General features: G+C 42.1%; 1 protein-coding gene across 2 annotated transcripts in view; it reads right to left on the bottom strand.

The window, feature by feature from the left end:
* Positions 1 to 25,626, bottom strand: part of LAMB4 (laminin subunit beta 4) — a 96,062-nt gene that overhangs the window by 39,034 nt on the left and 31,402 nt on the right. Inside the window, exons 12-21 of one of the 2 annotated variants that reach the window (XM_030825861.1) lie at positions 25,536 to 25,615; positions 24,834 to 24,984; positions 15,979 to 16,164; positions 14,586 to 14,701; positions 13,364 to 13,484; positions 6,151 to 6,328; positions 4,468 to 4,611; positions 2,812 to 3,043; positions 2,206 to 2,363; positions 210 to 434 (exon numbers count right to left, since the gene is read on the bottom strand). In XM_030825861.1, coding sequence (XP_030681721.1) covers positions 210 to 434; positions 2,206 to 2,363; positions 2,812 to 3,043; positions 4,468 to 4,611; positions 6,151 to 6,328; positions 13,364 to 13,484; positions 14,586 to 14,701; positions 15,979 to 16,164; positions 24,834 to 24,984; positions 25,536 to 25,615 — 1,591 coding nt within the window. Of the gene's footprint in view, positions 1 to 209; positions 435 to 2,205; positions 2,364 to 2,811; positions 3,044 to 4,467; positions 4,612 to 6,150; positions 6,329 to 12,156; positions 12,352 to 13,363; positions 13,485 to 14,585; positions 14,702 to 15,978; positions 16,165 to 24,833; positions 24,985 to 25,535; positions 25,616 to 25,626 lie in introns of those variants that run through there. The other variant, XM_030825862.1, reaches the window with a different exon arrangement.

The raw sequence follows: 25,626 nt of genomic DNA on the forward strand, positions 1-25,626 counted from the left end.
CACCAGTGAGAACATTGTGGCTGCATCTGAGAATACCAGTGGTTGCATTGCACTAATTTCTGTTGATGAGTTCCGTACAACAGCCCTGTCACCTAGTGGGTGCTGCTTTTGCCTGCTGGGACTGGCCTAACTGAAATTAGCATGGGAGAGCTGACAACACACTTATGAGCTGTCACTCAGCTTCTCCCCGGGGAGTTTTGCAGACTTACTTCTGCAGGTCTGATTGAGGGCTGATCCATAGTGACCTGGTTTGCAGAGCTGGCAGTTTGTGCCCTGAGTGTTGTGCAAACATCGAAGGCACTCCCCTGTTACCCGGCTGCAGGACTCTGGATCGGTTACATCTATGTTGTTGTTGCAGGCACATGGCCGGCAAGGTGCTCCTGAAATTCTTGGATTTCCATAGAAACCAGTAGAGCATTCTCCACACTGAGCACCTGAAAGAAAGTGGGAGGAAAAGGAATGGGGTGAGGTATGAGTGTTGGGAGAGAGGAGGAGATCGATGTTGTAAATAGAAAATTATTGGGCTCCTCTAGGAATAATGAGAAATCACACATTTGGGGTGAATAAGGAAAAGTGTTCTAAGTGAAACAAAACCTTCATTTTCATTATTACTCATTTAAAGAATAAAATGATTATTCGGCTCTCAAAAGTGTTTGGTGGAGAATGGATTCTAGGCTTTCTTCAAATACCATGGAGCTGTGGGCACAGGATTTCTAGATCCTTATATAATCAGCATCACACTAGCGTGCCCAGGACCCAAGACTAATCTCAGCCCCTGGTATCCTGGGGCAACCCACTCTCAGTTGATCCTAGAGGTGAACTAAGGTGAAAATAAAGCAGGCCTGAAGGGAAAGTCCCAAACAGCAATAGCTGTCACTTCTAGAAGTGAAGATGAGCAAGAGCAGTTTTCATGACATATGAGCCCTTGAGGGTGTTTCTGTTAAGCAGTCTGGAGGAACCACCTTTCTCTCTAACACTCTTTACCCTTGCAACCATGAGATGACTGAAGCTTTTTAGGTGCCCAAACTGTGGCTCCACTCTCCACATTTTGGTTCATCCCATTGGAAATGTTCATTTAGCCCAAACATGGTCTCAGTTCTTAAAAACTGACCAAACACACCAAACCTTGCATGGAAAAGAGGCTGCAAGGGAAGAGGTGAGAATTAACTGTTAACCTTAGATGTAACAAATGAGGGGAAAATAAGGCATGTGATTTATCATGATGGTAATTATCATTAGTATTGCCATACGTTCTACATTTCATTAAATCAAATAGACTTCATAAGTTATCTTCTTACTTTCAGTAAACATTCACACTCATGTTTCATGTTTAAATACCTTTTTTTTTTTTTTTTTAAATTTAGAGACAGGGTCTTGCTCTGCTGCATAGGCCCCAGACTGGAGTGTAGTGGCATAATCAGAGCTCACCGTAGCCATGAACTCCTGGGCTCAAGCGATCCTCTTGCCTCAGCCTCCCCAGTACCTAGGGCTACAGATGCAATCCATCATGCCTACCTAATTTTTAAAATTTCTTTGTGGAGACAGGGTCTTGCTTTGCAGCCCAGGCTGGCCTTGGATTCCTGGCCTCAAGTAATCCTCCCTCACCCACTTCCTGGCCTTCCAAAGTACTGGGATTATAGGTGTGAGCCACTGTGCCTAGCCCTCTTAAAGTCTTTAAAATAAAATGTTTAATTGAGCAAGAGATACATGTTTTGAATTAAGACTTATGTGACGGCTGTAGAATGCCCAAATATTGCTTCAAGATACCTGAAAAAATTAGTAATGTCTGTGAAATATCAAATTGAATATTTGAAATTATGCAAAGAAAGCATTTGACTAATTCCATTTATTTTTAGCTGCTTGTTATATATAATATATATGTTACTTTATCACATTTATATCTTACTTAACATGATAATTTTATTTTAAATAAATTAATTTGATTTGGCCTCATTTGGTCAATTAGTTTTCTAGAACATCATTTGCAAACAATTATAGCTCAGTGGCCGATGAGTTTTAATTGTCATTGGTTTGTGAATCATTCAAATTCTTTGTTCAATAAAGCAGCAATTTATCACATTGTGTCTTCTTACCATTTCTGCATCACACATTTGTCCAAGACAGATAAGTCATGAATATATGATCATTTTACAGATTACAGTGTAGGATAAAGAGAAAAAATTGCATCAGCACTGTACCGCATACCCGTATAACCTTGAAGACAATTGCAGATTACATCAGAGCTCCACAGATTCTGATAACAGGAATGGGCAAAATACTGATTGCTTGAGGGATCATTTGGACACAGGCAAGGACGACACGGCTGTCCTGAAGAAGGGTTTCCATAGTAACCATCAATACACCTGTCAAGACAATTTCCTTTCACCAAAATGTTTCCAGGAAAAGATCACATGTTAGCCAATGAGGGTTTGCTATGCTTTAAAACAGTGCAACTATGAAAACTGAATATTTTAGAAGATGTTCATTTGCTCTGCAAAACGACTTTTGGTTTTATATCAAAAGTCTCAACATATGGTCAATTAAACTCTATGTAATAGCACTCGATTTACATGTCACATTTGAGGAACATAGAAAGTAACATGCCAGGCAAATGTGTGTTATTGATTTAATCCAGCATTTTCTGGCTCATAAGATGATTTTGAAGGGTGAGAAAACAATGATCTCCCCCACCTATAACAGTCCTCCCTCCCACACTTAAATATTGCTGAGTCTCTACTCAATGGACCTCCACTAGGAGATTGGAACAAAGTGTCAAAGACCTAAAAATTAAAGTGCATATGAATTCCATACCTTTCACAGTTTCTACCAGTTGTAAAGCCTCCACAATTGAAGCATGACCCTGTCTCAGGATCACAAAGTTCAGCAAACCCATTACAAGGGCAAGGGCGGCAGCTGGGAAATCCAAAGTAGCCTGCCAGGCAGCGATCACAGCGGCGGCCAGACACCTCTCCATGGCAGGGGCACTGTCCTGTTACTTGGTCACATACAGTGTCCTTTGATCCTTGAGGATGGCAGCGACATGCTGGATAAAGCAAAGAGAAGTATGCTGGGGCGGGGATGAGTGGTGTGTGGTGGTGAAAGAGTTACAGTTCTGGTGTCGCATTTCCTGTCCCAATCCCGGTGAACCAAGTAAGCCTGTAACGTGCTTAGGACACAGCATATAATGAGTGCCAGGTAAACGTTAAATAACAATTCACTGAGTCACTGGATAAACAGTATGTTGCGAACAATTGGGTCTTATTAACGTTTGTTGTTTATACAGAGAAACCAAACAAGTAACATGTTTTTAATGACTTAAACTTCCATATATCTTAGGTATATTAATATAACCTCTAGTATTAATATTTTATTATTAATATAGTATATAGAAATACTATACTAAAATAATGGTATAGTATTAATATAACCTGTAGCTTATAAACCATGTAAGAGCCCATCTTAACATGGTCAGAGTTTTCTTTTTCCTAGACAAGATGGAAGAGGCCCAATCCTTTTCCGATAAATTGTTGAATCCCTTGAGCCAATCTTCGCTATGCCAAAATGTGATGCCAGTTTATTTGATAGGGTGGCGCATGGAAGAAATGTTTGTTCCTTTGTCTAGATCCCTCTGTGTATCTCAGGCATTTTGTAACTTTTTTTAAAAAAAAGAAGAGAAAAGAAAGCAATGATGGGTCCAATGATGGGATGGGTAGGTGGCCATGCCCAAGCAATGCCCAGGAAGGGGAACCATCTCTCTGGATTATGACCGAAAAGATATGTTTCCCTACTTGGAAAGGAAATTAACCTACCTGTAGGTTTTCATGGTTCCTAAGGTAGGAATCTGAGGGAACAATATTTTCACTAATGATTTACACTGTGAAGAGAGAACTATATACCTGAACATAGTAGCCCTGAGAGTTGGATTATCAGCTGTGGATGAAGCCCCATCTAAACCCTTATCAATGGGTGACTTATAAAATGAGTTACAAGGCTGTTTGCAAACCTCACATCAGAAAGGGTGATACCCTCACTGGGAGAAGTCTTGTCTGTGGTGACAGCATTGTCCCTTTCTTGACTCCCCAATCTTATCATTGTTTTAGCCTTTCCAGCCACTGGGCTTGTGAGCTAGATCCTCAAGCTGGCTTTGCCAGCTCCCTTCATGGTGTTCCGCATTTTACCTGAACTACCAACCATTTGATACAGACTGCAAACTTCCAGAGGCATGGACTATGCCTTGTTCATTACTCTCGGTTCCTAATGCAGCTCTGCCTACAGTCAGGGCCCATTGATGAATGGATGAATGAAGTGTAGCAAAAAAATGTTCAGTATATTTTATCTACATAGATAGTCTGAATAATGCAGTCAGGTTTCCAATCTCCTCCCCTTAAAAACTCCCCCCATGACTACCTGCTGTCAAAATGTCAAGACTGTGAGCAAGTGTTTCCCCTTGTGTGTTTTGCTACGTACGGTGACAGCCATGATGCCCCAAATCATAGCTTCCAGTTGAGCACCTGTCACAGCAGCGCCCGACCACAAGAGGTTTACACTGGCACTGGCCTCCAAGTCGGCTGCAGCTGGATCCGACTGAGCCCTGGGGGTGACACTTGCAGGCTGCAGGGAACAATGGAAGCGAGGTAGAAATGAATGAAGAGGCAGAGAAGCACCTCACCTTGTTAGTAGCTATAGTTCACCTCTCCCTCATTTAAGACCTCTTTAATACTCAACTCCCTCATCTGTTAAATAGGGATAATATAGAATCTGCCTTGTGGGATTGTTGAATGGATAAAAGGAAATAAGTTCTGCGAAGTAGTTAGAATAGTGCTGGTACATGGGGTGCTCAATAAACATTACTTAACAAGTTAACAGACTTAAAATTGGTTTTAAATAATTATTCTAATGTAATTAATACTATTGGCATTCTTAATACTTCAATTCCTGATGTTCTACATTGGTGCTGAATTATACCTACTACTTTATTTTTTAGAGACAAGGTCTCATTGTTACTTAGGCTGGAGTGGTGTGATCATAGCTCACTGCAGCCTTGAATTCCTGGGCTTAAGCAATCCTCCTGCCTCAGCATCCCAAGTAGCTAGGGCTACAGGTGTCTGCCACCATACCCCTTACTAGTTTTTTTTTTTTTTTTTTTTCTGAGACTGAGTCTCATTCTATGGCCCAGACTGGAGTGCAGTAGCATGATCTTGGCTCACTGCAACCTCTGCCTTCCCAGTTCAAGTGATTTTCATGCCTCAGCCTCCCAAGTAGCTGGGATTACAGTCACGTGCCATCACTCCTGGCTAATTTTTGTATTTTTAGTACAGATGGTGTTTCACCATTTTGGCCAGGCTGGTCTCAAACTCCTGACCTCAAGCAATCCACCTGCCTCAGCTTCCCAAAGTGCTGGGATTACAGGTGTGAGCCACCATGCCCAGCCCCCCTTACTAGTTTTTTATTTCCCCCTAATTCCATATATTTCATGAGATGGTGGGTACCCTGAACTCATAGCTCTGTCCTAATGGAAAAAGCATTTGCCTAACATTCAGGAAGTCTCAGCTCTCATTGTAGCTGTCACTCTATAGCCATGCTTCTCAACTGAAGGTTTTGTCCCTTAGGTGACATTTGACAAAGTTTGAAGACATTTTTGGATGCCACAACTAGGGGAGGGCAGTACCGGTATAAGATCTGTAGGGCTGCTGCTAAACACCTGATAGTGCATAGGGCAGGCCCCCGCAGCAAAGAATTATCCAGCTCAAAATTTCAGTAGTGCTGAGGGATAAAAACCCTTCCATAGCTAAATGAAATGGGCAAGTTACGTACAGATTTTGGGCCCCAATATGCTCATTTATTAAATGAATATTTTGGGATGAAAGATGTCTGGAGTTCCTTCCAGCCCTAGAATTCCAAATGAATATTTTAGGATCGTTGTTCCAGCCATCTAGCCTATAAATGCTGCTGCAAAGTTCCTCTTTTATACACTCAATGTACTGTGCATTATGATTCCAACACATCAGCAGACCACTCTGTGTATCTAATCATTGAGTAATGGGTATTTTGGTTGTTGTTTGGAGTGGATGCTAACATAAATTGATTTGCTCCGAAAAACATTTGTATGGATGTCGGTACTTCAGTAGAGCCCATTAAACAGATACGTACCCACAGCCCCGTCATGCAGCTTGGCGGACATGCTGATGATCAGCCTTTCACAGGCACCCGGGAGCACTTGAGGTCCCATTGCTGAGGCAATTTCAACACAATTGTGAAGCTGATACTCATCTAAGTCCTGCTTGCTGCAGAAATTCTCCAATGAATTGATTTGGGGAATAAGGCCAAGCTTTTGAAAGAATGCAAAAAGACTTAACATTCAAACTATCTGCTGTGTAAGATTCTACTTATATATATAAAAAATTAGATCTATGAAAATGATGGTTCAAAGAAGACTCAACTCAATCCTTTAAACTGGTGAGGACTGAAGACTTTAAAGATTTTTAATTTATTTAAGAAATCTTTAAATATATCTCTGGACTTGTGGCAAAGAAAAAAAGCCTTTATCTTTTTACTGTCATATTTTTTACTTGCTAATATGTTTGTCTAGATTTGAAAGAGTAATAACATCAAGTTGGTCATTTTGAACAACTGGTGTTAAAAGCAATAGTGAAAATGGGTTTTAATTCAGCAGGTAAAGTCTGGAGACTAAACCTGTGCAGATACATCTCTTCTAGTCTTCTTTTTGCTTTATCCATCCTGAAACCAGTTTTCATAGCCCTTTACTTCAACCCTCTTCAGTCTTTCCCTAATTGTCCTTTGACACACCCAGCTGGTGGCATCACAACCCTAGATGACCAGAGCTGATGCTTGAACAACACAGGTTTGAACTGCACGGGTCCCTTCTATGTGGATTTTCTTCCGCCTGCACTACTCCAAGACAGCAAGGCCAAGCCCTTCTCTTCCTCCTCCTCCTCAGCCCACTCAGCGTGAAGATGAAGAGGATGAAGACCTTTGTGATGATCCACTTCCACTTAATGAATATAAACATATTTTCTCTTCCTTGTATTTTGTTAATAATGTATTCTTTTCTCTAGCTTACTTTATATCCTACAATAATATATACAAAATATATATGAATTGGCTGTATGTTATTGGTAAGGCTTTCAGTCAACAGTGGGTGATTAGTAGTTAAGTTTTTGGGGAGTAAAAAAATCATATGTAGGTTTTTGACTGCATGGGGGGGTTGATACCCCTAACCCCCGAATTGTTCAAAAGTCAACTGTATTTACCAGTATCTCCTCTTTCTGCTGTACTCTGAGCATATGTCATTACCTCCTTACTACACAGAGGAAATAGACCCCAGCAAAAGGCCTGGAGCTTCCTACTACCTGCCTCCCAAATTCCAGGCTCTCAAGTCTTGCCACCCATCCGGAACATTTAGTGCTCAAGAAGGAAGAGGTATTGGGAGTGGAAGAAGTGTCCCATTGGTAACTCCTCTAACCTCACAAAACTCTTTTGGAAATTATGCTTGCTTTCTTTGCTCTCTTCCTCTCAACTCACATTTAAATGTGCTCAAGTCTCTCCCATCTGTAAAATCACCTCCTCAATCATACATATTCCTCTTGCCACTGCCCCTGTCTCTGCCCTTTGACTCCTTGATAGCCAAATTTCTTAAAAAAATCATTTCCTTGCCATCACCCCTGCCTCATCTCCCATTCGCCCTTCAAGCCAATGCAATACTTCTCCCTACCTCATCCCTAAATGTTAGAGTTCCTCAGGGTTCTCTCATCAACCCCCTCCTAACCCGACACCTACTTCCTAGGTGATCTTGGCCGCACTGGGCCACCGTCTGAATGGGTGCCAGCATCTGAATTTACATTTCCTGTGCACCTGTCAGTCGTGGGCTCCAGATCTGCACTGATATCTAACGCCTATTAGTTGCCCAACAGGCACTGCAAAACAAACATGCCTGAACCCCACTTTCCTTTCTGTGCTTATTCTTGGTAAACAATGCCACTATCTGCCAAGCTGCTCAGTGGAGAAAACTGAAGGATGTCATCTTTGACACTTGCCTCTTTGCTATCAACACTTTTGCCTAACGCACATCCTACACACATCAAATCACAAGCCCGGCCAATTCCTCCTCTTAGATGTGTCTAGGGTGCATTTATGGTTCTTTGTTCCCCTGCCACTTCCTTAATTCAGGCCACCTGGATGATTACAGTTGCAGCCGAACAGATGGCCTAGCGTCCATTCTTGCCACACCCAATCCATTTTCTACACTAAAGTCAGAGTGATCTTTTTAAATGCAGTTTGTCCAGATAATCTCCTTCTTAAAACTTTTCAGTGGCTTCCCATTGCCTCAGGATAAAAATCTGAACTTATTTTTCTTTTTTGATATTGCTATGTTCCTCCTGCTCATCCTCTCAACCCCATGGTCCTCAATATGGGAGGTACTGCCCCTCTAGGGAGCATTTTGGAAATTTGTGGAGGTGGTTTTAGTTGTCGCAGCAATAAAGTGATGTTTATTACAGGCATTTAGCAGGTCGCAGTCAGAAACGTGGGACGTTCTCACAAAATGGCCCCTATAGCTTTTGAAAGTTCCATTGGATATTCATGAAGGAGAAAACCCTGTTTATAGTTTGAGTTGAGAGCCTAACTCTATGTTTTTTAAACATGTTTACAACACATCTGCTTTCATGGCTGTCTCCTCTGCAGTGATTCTACCTATGTGAGCATCTTCCTACTTCATTGCGTCTTCTGGTGTATTCATGCCTATACACGTACACATTGAAGTCTGATGATTTATTTATCCACTTTCCTTTTGTTTTTCCTTTGTATTAATATTAGCATATTACATTGATGTTATTTGGAAGTCATGTGTGCAGATAGGCTATAGTGCCTATGAATTTCATTTCAGGATGGTAAGGAATATTAGAAAATATTTGTAATAAAAATATTATTAAAAGTTAAAAAAAGGGGGCATGGGGTTGGGTCGGATGAGGCTGAGAACTACTGCGAGAGTCACACTGAGCTTTTTGGGGTCTGTGCCCTGTCACAGTTCCCAGGACCTCTAACCCCATGCTCTCATTGCCTGCTTGTCTGCGTCTCCCCTTTAGAGAATAAGAACTGGGGTGGCAGGGATAGTGCATGTCTTGTTTATACCTATGCCTATCACAGTGTCTAATTTATAGTAGGTGCTTCATAGAAATTTGTTCAGTAAAGAATATTCACAGGTCTACTACTGTATTCTTAAGTTGATATGAAAATGACTCTGTGCTCTCCAAACACAAACCAAGTGGGGAGAGATGAAGAAGAAAGCCAGATGGGCTGGGGTTGGGGATGAGGGCAGCCAACCAGAGATTATTTACAGCTCTTAGTCTGAGCCATTGATAATTGGCCATTCTGGGAACTCAGAAGATGGACCAGATGACAAGAGTCCCCGTCAGCTATAGGATTTTTTTTTTTTTTTTGATGGAGTCTTGCTCCGCCGCCCAGGCCTGGAGTGCAGTGGTGCGATCTCAGCTCACTGAAACCTCTGCCTCCGGGTTCAAGTGATTCTCTTGCCTCAGCCTACCCAAGTAGCTGGGACTACAGGCAAACACCACCACGCCCAGCTAATTTTTGTATTTTTAGTAGAGACGGGGTTTTGCCATGTTGGCCAGGCTGGTCTCGAACTCCTGATGTCTGGTGATCCGCCCACCTCGGCCTCCCAAAGTGCTGGGATTACAGGCATGAGCCACCGCGCCCGGCCAGCTATAGGATTTTGTAATGCCATGACTCACTTCTTCTACCAGAAACTTCTAAGGACTTTATGTTTACCAAGTATATTCCATTCCATGGTTTAAAAAGAAGAATGGCAGTTTTATATTCTAGAATGCCTAATATATTTTTTACTCTAAACACAGTTTTATAAATGCACATACCATGTAATCTGGGTAACTGAAAACAAATTTCAGTGATCTTACAGTGCTTGCCAAACAAGGCATTTGTGCAGAAGGAGCACCGTGGTTAAACAAAGGTTTCCTTTGGTCTTCTTGGTAATGTCCCCTGGTCTTAGATGCAAATGTTAATCTGGCTGCAGAAAAGAATAAACTTTGAAAGGGCTGCGTCCCAAGCAGTCAAGTATCTTATCTTCCCAGAGCAACAAAATTGGTGGTATGGCATTAATCATGTTAGTCTGTAACAATGAAATGTGCAAGGACTTTCTCCTCCTGGACATTTTGGGTCAGAGACCACAGTGCACACTGTAGGTACGCGGCCTAGGTCGGCCTTGGCAGGCTGGTATACTCATCCTGTAGTGGGTGTGGCACTGGCTCCTTAAAGCTCACAGCTATTCCCTTCTTCAGAAAACTGCTCTCAGCCACCTGGTCCAGGGGTTTATGCACTCACAGTGGGGTGGGTGGTGGTGGTGGTGGTGAACCTGTAGCCAGCTGAGCATTTATAAGGCACCGCTTTGTGTTCAGCGAGGTTCAACTGTGTGGTGCAATCCAGTCTCCAGAGCTCCAGGTGGGATCAGCCTGAGGCCGCACTTCAGTGGAGACCACATCCTTGCTTGGTTCCTTCCCCTGTCGTCCCCTATTTTCCTCACTCCTCTCCTCTCAGGAACACACCCTCAATAAATCACATCCACCTGAGTCCCTGTCTCAGCTTCTGCTTGAGGGAATCTGACCTAAAACAGGTCTGGGCCTCTTCCAAGATTTCTGACAGTTGCCAATTATAGGTTATTCTCTTAACTTTTATTCATACTTCAGGTTTTCCATAGCTATATGTAAGAGAATGATCGATTGAAAACTAATCAAATGCAATATTTTATTTTATTTTTTTGAGACAGAGTCTTGCTCTGTCACCCAGGCTGGATTGCAGTGGCGTGATCTTGTCTCACCACAACCTCTGCCTCTCAGGTTCAAGCGATTCTTGTGTCTCAGCCTCCTGAGTAGCTGGGACCACAGGCATGTGCTACCACACATGACTAATTTTTGTATTTTCAGTAGAGACGGGGTTTTGCCATGTTGCCTAGTCTGGTCTTGAATACCTGGCCTCAAGTGGTCTGCTTGCCTCAGCCTCTCAAAGTGCGGGGATTATGGGTGTGAGTCACCATGCTCGGCCCAAATGCAATATTTAAAAATTAATTCCAAATTATTTACTTATTGCATCTATCAAACATCATTGTAATGATTTTATATACAAGTCTTTCTTCTATACTAGGCTGAGAATTATTTTTTAATAAGGAACCATATTTTACACCCCAGGACCAGCATACTTCCTGGCCCATATATACTCAGTGAATGGGTGATGAGTGGATAATTTGGACGAATGCCTTTAGTACAGCATCAAGTGATAATCTTTGGAATTTACAAAGTTTAGAAATATTTAGGATATAGATTGAAAATCAAGAGTATGTCGGCTTTTATAAATTTGAGTTCCCTGATTATTATGACAGTAATATCCCTTAGTGATCTAGGACTTCATTAGTTTCTTCCTTTCTCTTTAATTTGCTTGGGTTCCCAATTTTTGGCATTTCCCCCCAGATTAAACCTATCGGATTTGATTTTCTTCCCTTTGTAACTCATATGTTTGTTAATGAGTGCAGTTCTATTTAAAGTTCCTCCGTGGAGAAATGGACTATATGGTTAGGGAAATCATGACAGTTTAACATTCCCAATGAAGAGTTTGTTTCTACTTTCTACTTTATTTCTACTATAATATGGTAGAATCTACCAGGTAGATCCTCTCACCTGAACCGTTACAGAGCTCTCTAGGTACAGGATTTATAACACCTTTGATTATGGTTGCCAGATGAAATGTGGCCGTAAAGTCTCTGTGCAACTACTCAACTCTGCCTTTTATCTTGAAAACAGCCATAGATAATATATAAACAAATGGGACTGGCAGTGGCCCAATAAAACTCTGCTGGGCTGTAGTTTGCCAATTAAGTAATGATATTAGAAGATTCTCACAAATATGCAAAAATGCAATTTTAACAAGGAAATTTTATTTTTATCCATGAAATTACTTTTTAAAAATCCCACATGATTCTATACAATTCTGTTGAAGGTGGGATGAAACTGGTACCTTCATACCATACTAAAGATCTTAAAAATTAATTGGGGAGGCTGGGCACTGTGGCTTATGCCTGTAATCCCAGCACTTTGGGAGGCTGAGGCAGGTGGATCACCTGAGGTCAGGAGTTTGAGACCAGCCTAGCCAATGTGGTGAAACCCCATCTCTACTAAAAATACAAAAATTAGCCAGGTGTGGAGGCGGGTGCCTATAATCCCAGCTACTCAGGAGGCTAAAGCAGGAGAATTGCTTGCACTCAGGAGGCGGAGGTTGCAGTGAGCCGAGATAGTGCCACTGCACTGCAGCCTGGGTGACAGAGAAGATTCCGTCTCAAAAAAGAAAAAAAAATTAATTGGAAAATATGTTCCAGAAAATATTTTGACAAATTATTTCAAGAGCCATAACACCTTAGGTAAAGTAGGAAAATATTTTAAAATATTTTTTAAAATATGTATCAAATATATATAGTAGTAATACATATCAAATATATGTATATTTCAAATGTATCAAATATACATATGTATCAAACATGTATCAAATATACATAGTAGTAAAAAATAGTAGCAACTTATATGACCAGGAATAGGGAAAATAGATAAGTAACTTAAGTAAATCTACTCAATGCCCAACTCTGCCCAGGGACAAGCCTGGGTCTGAAGGGCTGCACAGAGTAAGAAGTTTGGAAGGAATGCCAATCGTCCCACTCTGTGGGGGAAAGACGCTGGAAGAAGTCACTCAGGAAGTATTATGCTTGGTTTCTGAAGATAAGAAGACTGCATACATACCATAAGAAAATGCTTATGATGAACTGTGAGGTGAAAAAAATTGGCCTACAACATTGTATAAGCATTCTGATTTTAATGATACAAAGGTGTAGGATGTGTAAAATGGGAACTTAGAAAATGATAATGATTAATATGGTTGGATTTCTTCCCCACATTTCCTACACTGCCAGTGTGCTGTCGTGGCTCAGGGCAGGGATGTGGAAGCAGGCAGGGTGGCTCTGATTCTGGACTCCTCACTCACTAGCTCTGTGACCCTGCCACAGGGTCACAGACCACTAGCTCTGTTCCATCATCTGTAAAATTATGAAAGTATATCTACCACACAGGGTTTCTGTGATTAAATAATATGTAAAACACTCCAAACCATTACTGGGACATACTGTTATATAAGATTTGCAGATGCTATTAGGTGGCTTTTATAATTGAGCAAATACATTTACATTTTTAAAGAAATATTTCACTAGCAAGTCTAAAAGTAATTATAACAGTGCTTAGTAGCGAAGAAAGCACCCACAAAGCTCTGTGATACTTACAGAGTCCACCAGGATGTGTGAATGAGCATGGGACTCTCCTTCCAAAGGCTGAGAAAAATAGACATCTATGGAATATTGTACATCTGGTTCTAAACAGATGGGGGTGGGAAGCAGCATGATTCTGTATTAAGAAAGATAAAGCAAAAATTCAGACCACAGAAGTACCATTATATTAGCTAAATGGCCATAGTATTTGGTAGCATTGCACTTGTACTGGGCAGTGACCTCCACTGTGGGGCTGAGGCCAGTGTAGGTCTAGACCAGCACAGGTGGGTTGGTTGGACGGTAAAGTCACATTCAGATCCTCTGTGGCTCTTCCATACGATTGTGTCAAGTAGCAAAATCTGAGAAACTATTGGCTATGGGTTGTCATGACAGCTCTGGGGAAAGGATGGGACAGAGGTCCTCATCCCATCTCTCATGCTAGCATCAACAGGATCTCAAAAAAATCTCAAAAAAAATTATTTTGCGGCAGGGCGCGGTGTCTCACACCTGTAATCCCAGCACTTTGGGAGGCCGAGGTGGGCAGATCACGAGATCAGGAGTTCGAGACCAGCCTGGCCAACATGGTGAAACTCTGTCTCTACTAAAGATACACAAAGTTAGCCAGGCATGGTGGAATGCTCCTGTAATCCCAGCTACTCAGGAGGCTGAGGCAGGAGAATCATTTGAACCCAGCAGGCAGAGGTTGCAGTGAGCAGAGATTGTGCTATTGCACTCTAGCCTGGGCGACAGGGAGAGACTCCAACTCAAAAAAAAAAAAACTTATTTTGCCACAAGTTTCTGTTGAGGCAAAATCAGTGGGCTCAAAATTAGCAGTCTTTTACCTCAAAGACTCTCATCTATTGAGAGTAATCAAGCTGAATGTTTTACTCTTATTCTTGTTGCATTTTGCTTTCTTACATTTCAAAGCCACCTGGGGACCGGAAAAGGAACATTCAATATTTAGAGTCAGGATATCCTGGCTAGAATCCTGGTTCTGCTACACATTAGCAATGAGTTTTCGGTAAGTCATTTAAGTATTCTCCTTCTCAATTTCTTCTTCATCTGATGAAGACAAGACCTGCCGTATTGAGTTGTTATGAAGATTAAAAGTGATATTAAATATAAAGCATAGTGCAATACACAGTAAGTGCTTAATATATGTTATAGTTTTCTTCAGTCCTCCTCTTTCCCCCTTAGTTCCCAGAAACAAGTTACTGATAACAGGTCTGAAACATACCTGGTAGCCGCTGGTAAGGCAAAAGACTGAGGCTTTGACCATGGAGTCTTGGGTACGCAGTGCTCACTCCCTCCGGGGGCATTCACCATGATCTGGGCAGTCCAGTCAGCTGCAGACTAGACAGGCATGACATTAAGGCATGTCACTGCAAGGATGCAGGAAAATATTTTGCACGTACACACATATAGCTAATGGAAAGTGCATGGACTTGAATTTGCAACCCCTAGGCCACTTGGCAAAGAGTTTTGGAGTTGAAAGAGTCTTAGAGGTTCACTCTCAGGCCCAACCCTCTGATGCCTGAATTGTGATCCAGGCAGAAAAAGCATTGTTTCTCATGGGCTCATGAGCCTGGAAAAACCTTAACTCTCATGACAAGCCTAATCCTCAACCCCCATTTCCCAGGGAGTTGACTCATTCATCATGGCTCTGGATCACAGAACAAATAATAATAATTTGGAATCCTTTACAAAAGGAATCTATATATTGGGGAGATATTCAAATTAGCTCTATTCTGAAGCCTTACAATTTGGAAAAGCTTTTTAAAGGTGTCAGGGCCATATTCCCTCTACAGATAAATTAATCTATATATATTTTTAATGGCTTTCTTATCATATTCACTGAGCCAAAGTTCATTGAAGTTCCTTGGCTTTCATTTGTAAGTAAGAAATAGAGAATTATGTCCTATCACACATTTCAAAGCAGATCAGCTGCTCTGGGCATGTGATGCACCGTGAGAGCCTCCAGGGTGTGGTCCCTAGTGGGGCTTGGGAGCCTCTAAGACCACACCCCCCTCCAGCCATATCAAACAAGTTTCAAAGGAGATGTTCAGTGGGTTTCAGATCCAAAGGAAGGTTAGGAACTATTGGTGTAAATCAACGATTTTTCTAATTTGGCTTCTATTCTGTTTTAGATATTTCTTAAAAGGTGGGCGGCAGGGGGTCTAGTAGTGGGAAACAAGAGGGGCAGTTTGCTTTTGGTCTTTCTCTTGTTGCAGGGTAATGCAAACAAATGCCTCTGCTGCATCACCTGTGAGTCTGAATCTCTGCACATGTGTTGGTTTATTAAATTTTTAGAAGAAAAGTACCAGGAGGAAAGGATTTGTGTTATTTTGGTTATTTTTCTTATACAAACAGTCACCACTTCCTTAAACCTGGTACTTTAAATCTATAACTCCAACTGTAGCTTCTCTCCATGGGATACAGCATGCATGCATATGGCTCACTGTGCTGCTTCAATATCTTTAGGAAACCCTTGGGTTTATAATGCTCCCCAGATGTTCACTTTTTACAAATCCTTTTCGGATGAACCTATTCTAGCAAGGCTGAAATGGAAACAGTTCAAGAATGTATTTCTGTCAGCTTTTCACCACCGAAGTTGGAGAGTTAAAGGATACCTGGGTTTCATAGCGAATGGCAATGGTGAAGTCCACAGGAAAGGGAATGTTGTTGACAGCAAATCTCAAGCCAGCCCCAGGGAGAACCCTGGCAAATCCAGGTCCAGTCCATGTAACAGGGTTCCCAGGAACTGGCTCTCCTAAAACAACGTGAACAGCAGGACTCTGGCCAAAAGTCCCCAAGCCCTAAAATGGGAGAGGAATGTAAATAGCTTTGCCTACAGTCAAGGCCTGAAAGAGTTCAAGAAAACCAGTCCCCCACTGCACCACCCCCTGTATTTCCTGGTGTGTATATGATTCATGTGAGTCACAGATAAATTATTCTAAGCAGGATACAGTCCAGAATCCAGCTGAGAATAATGTGCTAATACTGCAGCTTTGGAACATATGTTTCTGTATAGAATGATTGATTTGAAAGCAGTGTTCTGGGAAGTAACTTTAAGTACCCTTGTGCTAATGAACTGAGCAAATTCCACATTGATAACCTTGGGTTTTCTTGGATATGACTGCGGAGTTCTTCCCAAAATATGGAGGCTATTCCCATGCCCACTTTACGGATTTTGCCTAATTGGGCATGACAATGAGAAAACCCACATGGATTTATTTTCTAGATATTTCTTCCATGCAAAATGAGAAATGCTTTTCTTCTATCTGCTTGGGAGCATGTAAGTATAAAACTCCTAACATGATTAATTAGAATCCCTGATGGTCTCTATACTGGATGTCAGCCTGAGGCCATCTGGACCCTGTAGATAAAACCTCTTTAATTACTTTTGCATCTGCCTCTCCACACTCACAGCCTCCGCTCAAATTCCTCCTCTTGTTACTTTTGCCTGTGTTGCTGCAATAGTCTCTTGGTGCTGCTCTCTTCTCTCTCTCTGGTCCAATATATATCATGTACTGCTGCCAACCAAGCATCTCAAACTCTTTCTAACTGCCAACAGAATAATGCCCAAGTTACTTAGCCTGAAGTTCTAGTTGCTCTGTAATCTACCCTAAACTGCCCTTCATTTGATAAATGTTTAGTAACAATTATGTGCCAGCTCCTGAATTAGGAATGCAAAATAAATAGGACAGAGCCTCTGCCACGGAGGAGTTTAGAATCTCGCATCTGAGGCAGAAATGTAAATAAGAAATTGTACTGTCAGATTGGGTTTTAATAGACAGAGGTATATGTAAAGTCATCCATATACAATGTTTTTCAAACATTACAAAAACAAACAAACAAACCCTTGTAAGGCTGGGTGCGGTGGCTCAGGCCTGTAATCCCAGCACTTTGGGAGGCCAAGGCGGGTGGATCACGAGGTCAGGAGTTAGAGACCAGCCTGGCCAACATGGTGAAATCCCGTCTCTACTAAAAATACAAAAATTAGCTGGGAGTGGTGGTGTGCACTTGTAGTCCCAGCTACTCGGAAGGCTAAGACAGGAGAATCGCTTGAACCTGGGAGGCAGAGGTTGCAGTGAGTCGAGATCGCACCACTGCAGTCCAGCCTGGGTGACAGGGCGAGAAATAAAATAAAATACACTTGCAGTTGCAGTAGACACTGTAGGTGCCCCTCCCAGATCTCCTTTAGCTGTTTGGTGCACCCATCCTCCAGTTGCTGTGTGTGTGGCTGCTGACAGCTCACAGTTGACCCTTGCTCTGGAGGATTGCTCTTTCATATCTCCCTCCCTAACCACCCAACACAACCTCTGGGAGCTCACAGCCAATGACTGACTGATACAAGGCTGACCAGGTTGTCTCAAGGGGCAGGACAACTTTGCCTCCAGTGTATGCCCCTGAGCTCCTCTGAGGATCAATTCAAGGTTTGTTTTACCTGAGACCACGTCTCGCTCTGCTCTTTCCTTTTCTCTATCTTTTCTCCTTCACTCTCTTAAGAGTATTCCTGAAGAACATTTCTTAATAAATCACTTGCAGTTGAATCCCATCTTAGGCTCTCCTAGGGCGCCTGACTTGACATAATTAATGCCAGACAGTTTACCTAAAAGTAGATCCTAAGATGCAGTTCTGGAGGTGGATAATTTACTGTTTGGCTGGCAGTGAGGGCCGTGGTGGGTGACATGCACTGATGATCCCTGGCATGATGTAGTGATACAATTGCTAAAACTGTCACCTGTGTAGAAACGGGACAGAATACAGGCAGGGAAGGGGAGGCACTGACTTGAGCAGTATTTCTGGCACTGCGGATGCAGTGGCGTCTCAAATTTAGTCTAGTCTCAAACTCCTGGGCTCAAGTAATCCTCCCATCTCAGCCTCCCAAAGTGCTGGGATCACAAGAGCCACCATGCCTTGCCCCATATATTTTCTTATTCATGTGACTTCCCTGCGTTAGCCAACTACTTCCACTGAAAAGGATGACTAGAAGGAAAGAGAAAGACAGGACAACCCACAGTTTCATTTCCTTTCAGTCCTTCCTTACTCATCAGTATGCTGAAGGTAGAGTGTTGGTTGAACATATAGCAGGAAGTGAAATGAAAACAGTTGACTTAGTTTTGTGCAGTGTTCTCACAGTTCTGTTAAGAATGAAATACATATGTATATATGACTACAAATTGACAATGTGGATACGAATACAAATTTTGTAATTTCAGTGATTCCATGTGTGAGTTGAAATGTTCTTATGTTTGCAGTTAAAATTGGCACTGCACTCTGCAAAGATGAATGGTACAATTCATACTAATAATTTTAAATTTTAATATATCTTTACATAGAACGACATTGAACAGCAAATAACAAAATGCTCTGACAAACTGAGAGAAAGACCATGAAAGAAAGTATAAAGCTTTATATTTTAGTACTTTCAATGGCCTTTTGTTTCCTTCTGATTTTAGAACACAAGCTCTGCATTTTTATTTTTTTTTATGTATTTTTTTTTTTTTTTTTTTTGAGATGGAGTCTCACTCTGTCGCCCAGACTGGAGTGCAAGGACGCAATCTTGGCTCACTGCAAGCCCCACCTCCTGGGTTCACGACATTCTCCTGCCTCAGCCTCCCAAGTAGCTGGGACTACAGGCACCCGCCACCACTCCTGGCTAATTTTTTGTATTTTTAGTAGAGACGGGGTTTCACCATGTTAGCCAGGATGGTCTCGATCTCCTGACCTCATGATCCACCCATCTTGGCCTCCCAAAGTGCTGGGATTACAGGCGTGAGCCACTGCGCCCGGCCCTGCATTTTTATTTTGCACTGGGCCCTGCAGGTGGGTCTGAGCATGCAATGAGTAGGTGTTGTAGGTGCTGTTGTTCTGCTGCCAGATCCCCTTTACTGGGTTAGTGCATGCAGCTGCCAGCTCCTGGGACTGTTGCTGCTATGGCTCCTGACTGACCCCTTCTCTCTTGGGCCTTGCTCTTGGCTGATGAGAGCCACCTCACCTGGAAGGTTACCTGCATCTGCCCTGGCAGTCCAGCACCAACGACTTACTGATGCAGGAACGCAACAGGCCAGCCCTGTGCCTCAGTGGGTGACAACTCTGTGGTGCAATTTATGCTTCAGAGCTTCCCTGGGGGATGAGACACCCAAAGCTAAACTTGACCCTCAACCCCATACCTGCCACTCCCTTTCTCATTTCCTAGCCTACTTCCCTCACTCCATTATAGATTTTTCTTGACATACGTTCCCTCAATAAAACACATGCACTTGAATCCCTGTTGTCATCTGCTTCCAGGAACACAACCTAAGACAGTGACACTGTACACATGCACACATACACACATTTATATAAAATTGAAAAAAATTTCACAAAAATATGACTATTTTGTATTCTTCTCTTGTACTAAACTGACCCACTAAACTGGTCCCATGGCCTACTTATTAATTGGCACGGCCTGCAATTTGAAAAATTACGGCTCTATGGAACCCCAGAGACGGAAACAATTATGTCCAGATGTCAGGGTACGAAATGTCAGAGAAAAGTCTGAGTTGGGCTTTAAGGGACGAGAAGAAGTTCTCCCAATCAATAACACAGATGAGGTCATTTCAAGAAAGAGAGGAGTATGTTGCGGATGCTTAAAGCAGGGTTTCTCAGAGTGCTGTCATGAACCACCCATATTAGAATCACCTTGGGGCACATGGCAAACATGCAGGTTTCTTGGCCAGCCTCAGATTCCTGGATATGGTATCTCCCCAGGGTCAGACCTGGAACCTGGATTTTAAATAAACTCCCTAGGTAACATAGACAGTAAAAAATGAGGAGCACTGAGGGAATTAGGGGAGGGGAGTAGCGACTCATTCCCCAGTCTCCTCTTTCAGGTGGACTTCAGATTGAGGAGAGCCACTTCTAGCCTAGAAGTCAGAGAAGGACTCGTGGGGCTGTAGCATAGAAATAGAAACAAGTAGGAGAAAGCAAGTCCCCATGACTGGCGCACATGATCCTGGTAGGGGGAGCAATGCCCATGAAGCCTTCTCTGAACTTCTCAGCTGGGATATTTCTCCATAATCTGAAGTCCATATCATGTTACATGCAGCTGTTTCATGACCCTTAGCTCACCCCACCACACATTAGCCATTTGTGTCCACGGCTCTTTCCCACTACAATGAGGGCAGGCTCCATGTTTAAGTGTTTCTGTTTTCTTTCATTCAGCCATTTTATTCACTTGAGAAGGTCTCTTGTGTGTAAGAGGTGCTGGGTTTGGGAACAAGATAGCCAATGTCTGCTTTCATTTGCTTCTCCAACATACACATTTGTGCATATGCACACAGGAGGGCTCAGTAAAAATCTCAGTAAAGCTAATAAATGAAGGAATGAACCAACCTACAAACAAGCCTACAGTGGCTCTGACTTTCGTGAATAACAAGGATGGCTACAAGATCTTCTGGACTCTTTGGAGCTTCTCTAGCCATGGGAGGCTGGGCCATGAGGAAGTGGCATCATTCTGCCACTGATACCAGCACTGACCAACTGCAACTGTCTCAAAGTCTGAGGCACAGCTACAGCACCAACCCAGGGGCCATCAGTGTGTCTTTCCTTCTCCATGTAAGAGGAGAGCCACTCCTCAGCACTTTACCTCTCCTTACTAAAATGACAAGAAATTGTGAATTCAGTGTCCAACTCTCTAACCCTTCAGAACCCAGAATTCTAGAAAGTATTTGTTTTGCAAAGAAATAAAGCTATTGATGTTTTTACCCAGAGGCTCTGATTTCTTTGGACTTGGTTTTTCCTTTCCTCCATTTCTATTCATGAGGGTAATAAGAGCTTTTACTGAGTACATGCATGGACCAAGCACAGTTGTAAGTGCATTCATTAGCATATCATTCATTTATGGTATGTGACTGTGGCCATTCATAAATGGTTTACCTCTCACTCTGCTCATCAGCATGTAAGCTTTGCTTCTGATTTCTCTTCAGTATTATCTTTTCCTTGTCAATTATGAAATCACTTCCTTGTTGCTGGAAATACACATCACATTCCATGCAAAGCTGTTGCTAAAATTTTTTTTTTTTTTTTTTTGGGGAGACAGAGTCTCCCTCTGTCACCCAGGCTGGAGTGCAATAGCATTATCTCAGCTTACTGCAACCTCTGCCTCCTGGGTTCAAGTGATTCTTGTGTCTCAGCCTCCCGAGTAGCTGGGACTACAGGCGTGTGCCACCACGCCCAGCTAATTTTTGCATTTTTAGTAGAGACGGGGTTTCGCCATGGTTGGCCAGGCTAGTCTCAAACTCCTGACCTCAGGTGACCTGCTCGCCTTGGCCTCTGAAAGTGCTGGGATTACAGGCATGAGCCACCATGGCTGGCCTAACATCTTAAAAAGAAATGACAGTTTAAGTACCCATCAGAAGTATTAATTATACCATGGACCAAGAGGTTCAGATTATTCCACCAATGAGCCATGGAGAAAGTTAATTGTAATTCTTCTTAGTTCTGCAGTTAGAATATTGAAACAATTCTTCATAAGATGCAGTTGGGTTTGCTTTTATTCATATTCATAGTTTCATCTCCAACCTTTCTCTTCTCTCTGTTACCTCTTAACTTAGGTCCTTATTTGTTCCTGTCCGGACTAGTGCAGTCTGTCCTGAAATGGGCTTCACTTCTGTTAGATTAAGTTTGTAAGAACACTGAGGATGGCCTCCGTCACATTATTCTCTTGCACAGAAGGTGTACGGTGAACACATCTGACAGCAATAACTTAAGCATACCCTGAGAATGACCCTATGGTCTAAAAGGAATGTGTGTTTAGAGTTCCCAGCTAAGGAATCTGGGAGTAGCCAACCTGGAGATTCATTCCTTATCTCTGAGGAACATCTGAACCTCTGGCCCATCCTGTGGAATACAGGCCATACAGGAGTTTGAGGCCCTTTGTTTTGGGTTAAATGAAGGTTGCATGGAAGAGGTTGCTAGGGGGAGGGTACTAAGTGAAAATGCTATATAAACTACACTTTTTTTTATAGCAGTGCTCCTGTCTAGCCTGCTGCCAATGGACCCCCTGTATGTAAGTTCCCTCAGTCAACCCTATGTCTCATTCACTGGCTCTGGGTGTCTTCTTTGGTCTCTTTGAACATGGTGCAGTATCTATTGAGGTCAATAGGGGCCCAGCATGACAGAAGGCTTCAATGAGTTCTCAATGCCCAAAAAATAAAGTTTAGTCTCCTTAGCAGGAGACTGTAATTTTATTTTACAATAGTTCTTCTCTATTTATACTCACTGCTGTACCTGTGACTATACCTGCCTTGGTTCTCCTCTGAACTGTTATTTATAACTTGCTCTGGCTAGACTGTCTTCTCATAAAGTCTCACTCATGGCTTGGAAATCCTAGTACACTTACTGATTCTCCTTATCATTTGTCACTGGCCCATCCTAAGCTATCTATGTAAATGTGTTAGCTGTAGTAAAAACTCCTGGAGCCAGTGACCCTAACTAATCCTTATCTATACTATCCTTAGCCTGGAGCTCAGCTTTGTGTGCACGTTGTACAACATCTTAACGGGTTAAGAGTAAGAGTTGTGTTTGTTTTTTTGAGGTATGGTCTTGTTCTGTTGCCTAGGCTAGAGTGCAGTGGTGCGACCACAGCTCACTGCAGCCTCAACCTCCCAGGCCCAAACTATCCTTCTACCTCAGCTTCCTGAGTAGCTGGGATTATAGGCATGTGCCCCCAACTATTTTTTTGTCATTGTTTTTGTAGATATGGGATCTCACTATGTTGTCCAGGCTGGTCTGAAGCTCCTGGACTCAAGTGATCCTCCTGCCTTGGGTTCCCAAAGTGCTGGGGTTACAGATGTGAGCTACTGTGCCTGGCCAAGAGTAAGAGTTTTGAAACCAGATGCACCTGGGTTTCAATCCAGTCTCCCCAACCCCACTATCTACTAGCTTTATGACTTTGAGTGGCTTACCTAACCTCTCTAATATTTTTTCCTCATCTGGGAATTAGAGATAATAGGTTATTTGGAGAGTTAAGTGAGATAATGTATGTAAAGTGCAAAGCATAGCGCATTAAATACATGGAATATTAATAATACAGCAACAGTAACAGCATAGCAAGCATACCATAAAATTTTGTTAATGAATGTGCAAATAATTAAATGTTAACCAACTTAAATCTTTTCTACTACAATTAAAGATCATACTCTCAGCAGAGAAATAAAATTATTCATATTATTGCCCTTTAAACTCGTAATAGGTTTTACTTTCTAACTTGTTAAGAAAATTTCACCTGCCCTTTAAACCTATTCCATGTCCTGGATATTTTTCCTTAAGCCACGGAGGGAGTAGTAAGGGTTCATATCATGCATGATATAACCCCCTTCACAAATGAAATCAGCATTGTTTCAGATGCTTTAGTTACAACCCCTGGCTCAGAGCTGTATTGGCATGCTTGATATTACTCTATTTAATTGGTAATAGGATAAACATTTGTTCAGTATGTGCCATGTTGGGGGTGCTACATCCATCTATTTTAGATAATTATGTTTATTCTGTTTTCCAATCTAAATAGTGAGATCTAGTTATGACCTAAACAGGAATACCCATACTTCTTTCTAAAATTGTTTTTTCAGTCACCATTATAAAGATGCAATATTCAAGACCATGAGGAAGAACCCAGACCAGGGATTGTTTCATTTGGATTCCACTTACCACAGTTGTTACATCTAAGTAGGGACAATGAAAATCTCTTGCTATGGTCTTGATTCTAGTCAGTAAAAGAGCAAATTCCAAGCCTCCTAAGGGGCATTTTCATCCCTCCCCATCTGTCCTTACAGATAAGGAAGAGATTCCAGGAATGACTCGGTTCTTGGAACCTAGAATTAGTCCCCCTTGTTTTCTTTATCTATCCAAATCCTGTCTTTGCGATCAACTTTCACATGCTTTCTCTCCTTAAAGACTTTCACCTTGAATTACCTTTTCTTTGTCATATTCCTATTCCTATCTGGAGTCACACTCTTGAGAACCTTCTATACCTTCGTCATACATTTATTAGCAGACATCTATAAAGTTCCTACAGTGTGTCAGGCACTGTGCTAGGCGCTAGTGCAACAATGATAAATGCTATACACATCCATTTCACCCTTTTATAGTTTATAGTATCATGGGGAGATGGAGAAGTAGATGCTCAATAAATGCATTTTGTCTAATGGGTATACCTTGAAACAGCAAACATAAAGTCTGTTTCATCATAATTTGATCCATTCACATTTATGGGCCAGACCCTGTGGTAGACCTGGGATACAAAGGTGAATTAAACAGAGACTCTGCTCTCAAGAGTTTATATAGTCTGCATTTGCAGGTTATAATAAACTCTGATCTGCATCTTTGGGCAAAAGCATTCTTTTCTAGGTATCTTAACCATGATCTCAAGTACGTGCTGTGTGTGTTTACTGACGTATCATCAAATGCAGTCTATGGGGAAAGTAAATGAAATACGAACCAAAGGCGCCAGTCCTTGGAGTGGTGTGGCTTCCTCTGCTTCATAGAGATAGAAATTCAAAGGAGCAAAGAAGTAGCCAGGGACTGGTTCAGAGCAGCTACGGCCAGTGACATGTGGGCGGCATTCACACTGCCCATTCTTGGGTGAGCACCTGAAGAAAAAGCAATTCATCATGAAAAAACACAAAGTAGGTGAGTGTAAAATGAAGGTGTAGGGGTGCTGGGCTAATGCTCCCTGAGTTTGGAGCAATCCTTAGAATCAGTCAATCAATGATCCTGTGGGCAGATGCAGAAAGGCCATGGGTTTAACATAACTGGTCTTGAATAGTGAATCCAGGGCCATGGAGCCCAGGCGGCCACTTTCCCTGACCCCCCACTGCCAGGTTCTGCTCTAAAATCTGGCAAAAAGGGGGCATTAGGATCTTTCTTTACAACATGGCAAAAAGCTGGTGTTTTAGGCAGGTCACGTGTATTCAAGCACCCATGCCACCAGCTTGTGGTAGGATACCCAGCAGAAGGATTGTTTACCTCACCCTTGGAAATATTTGAAGTGAAAGAAATCAATGGGCTATAGTTAATGTCTCAAGATCATAGCTTGTCATGGAATGAAATTTTTCACCTATAACTATGAGCATATCAGAATAAAACGTGCTTTTGTGTTTAAATAAGGCATATTGCTATAAAACTCACTCATTTGACTTATACATTAGAATAAGCACCTCCAATATCACAGTCACAGGGAGAACACCCATGGAGATGATTTCCCAGGCCCCAGTATCCAACCTACAGAGAAA

This window comes from Nomascus leucogenys, chromosome 13 (assembly GCF_006542625.1).
Source record: "Nomascus leucogenys isolate Asia chromosome 13, Asia_NLE_v1, whole genome shotgun sequence".
Classification (NCBI taxonomy): domain Eukaryota; kingdom Metazoa; phylum Chordata; class Mammalia; order Primates; family Hylobatidae; genus Nomascus; species Nomascus leucogenys.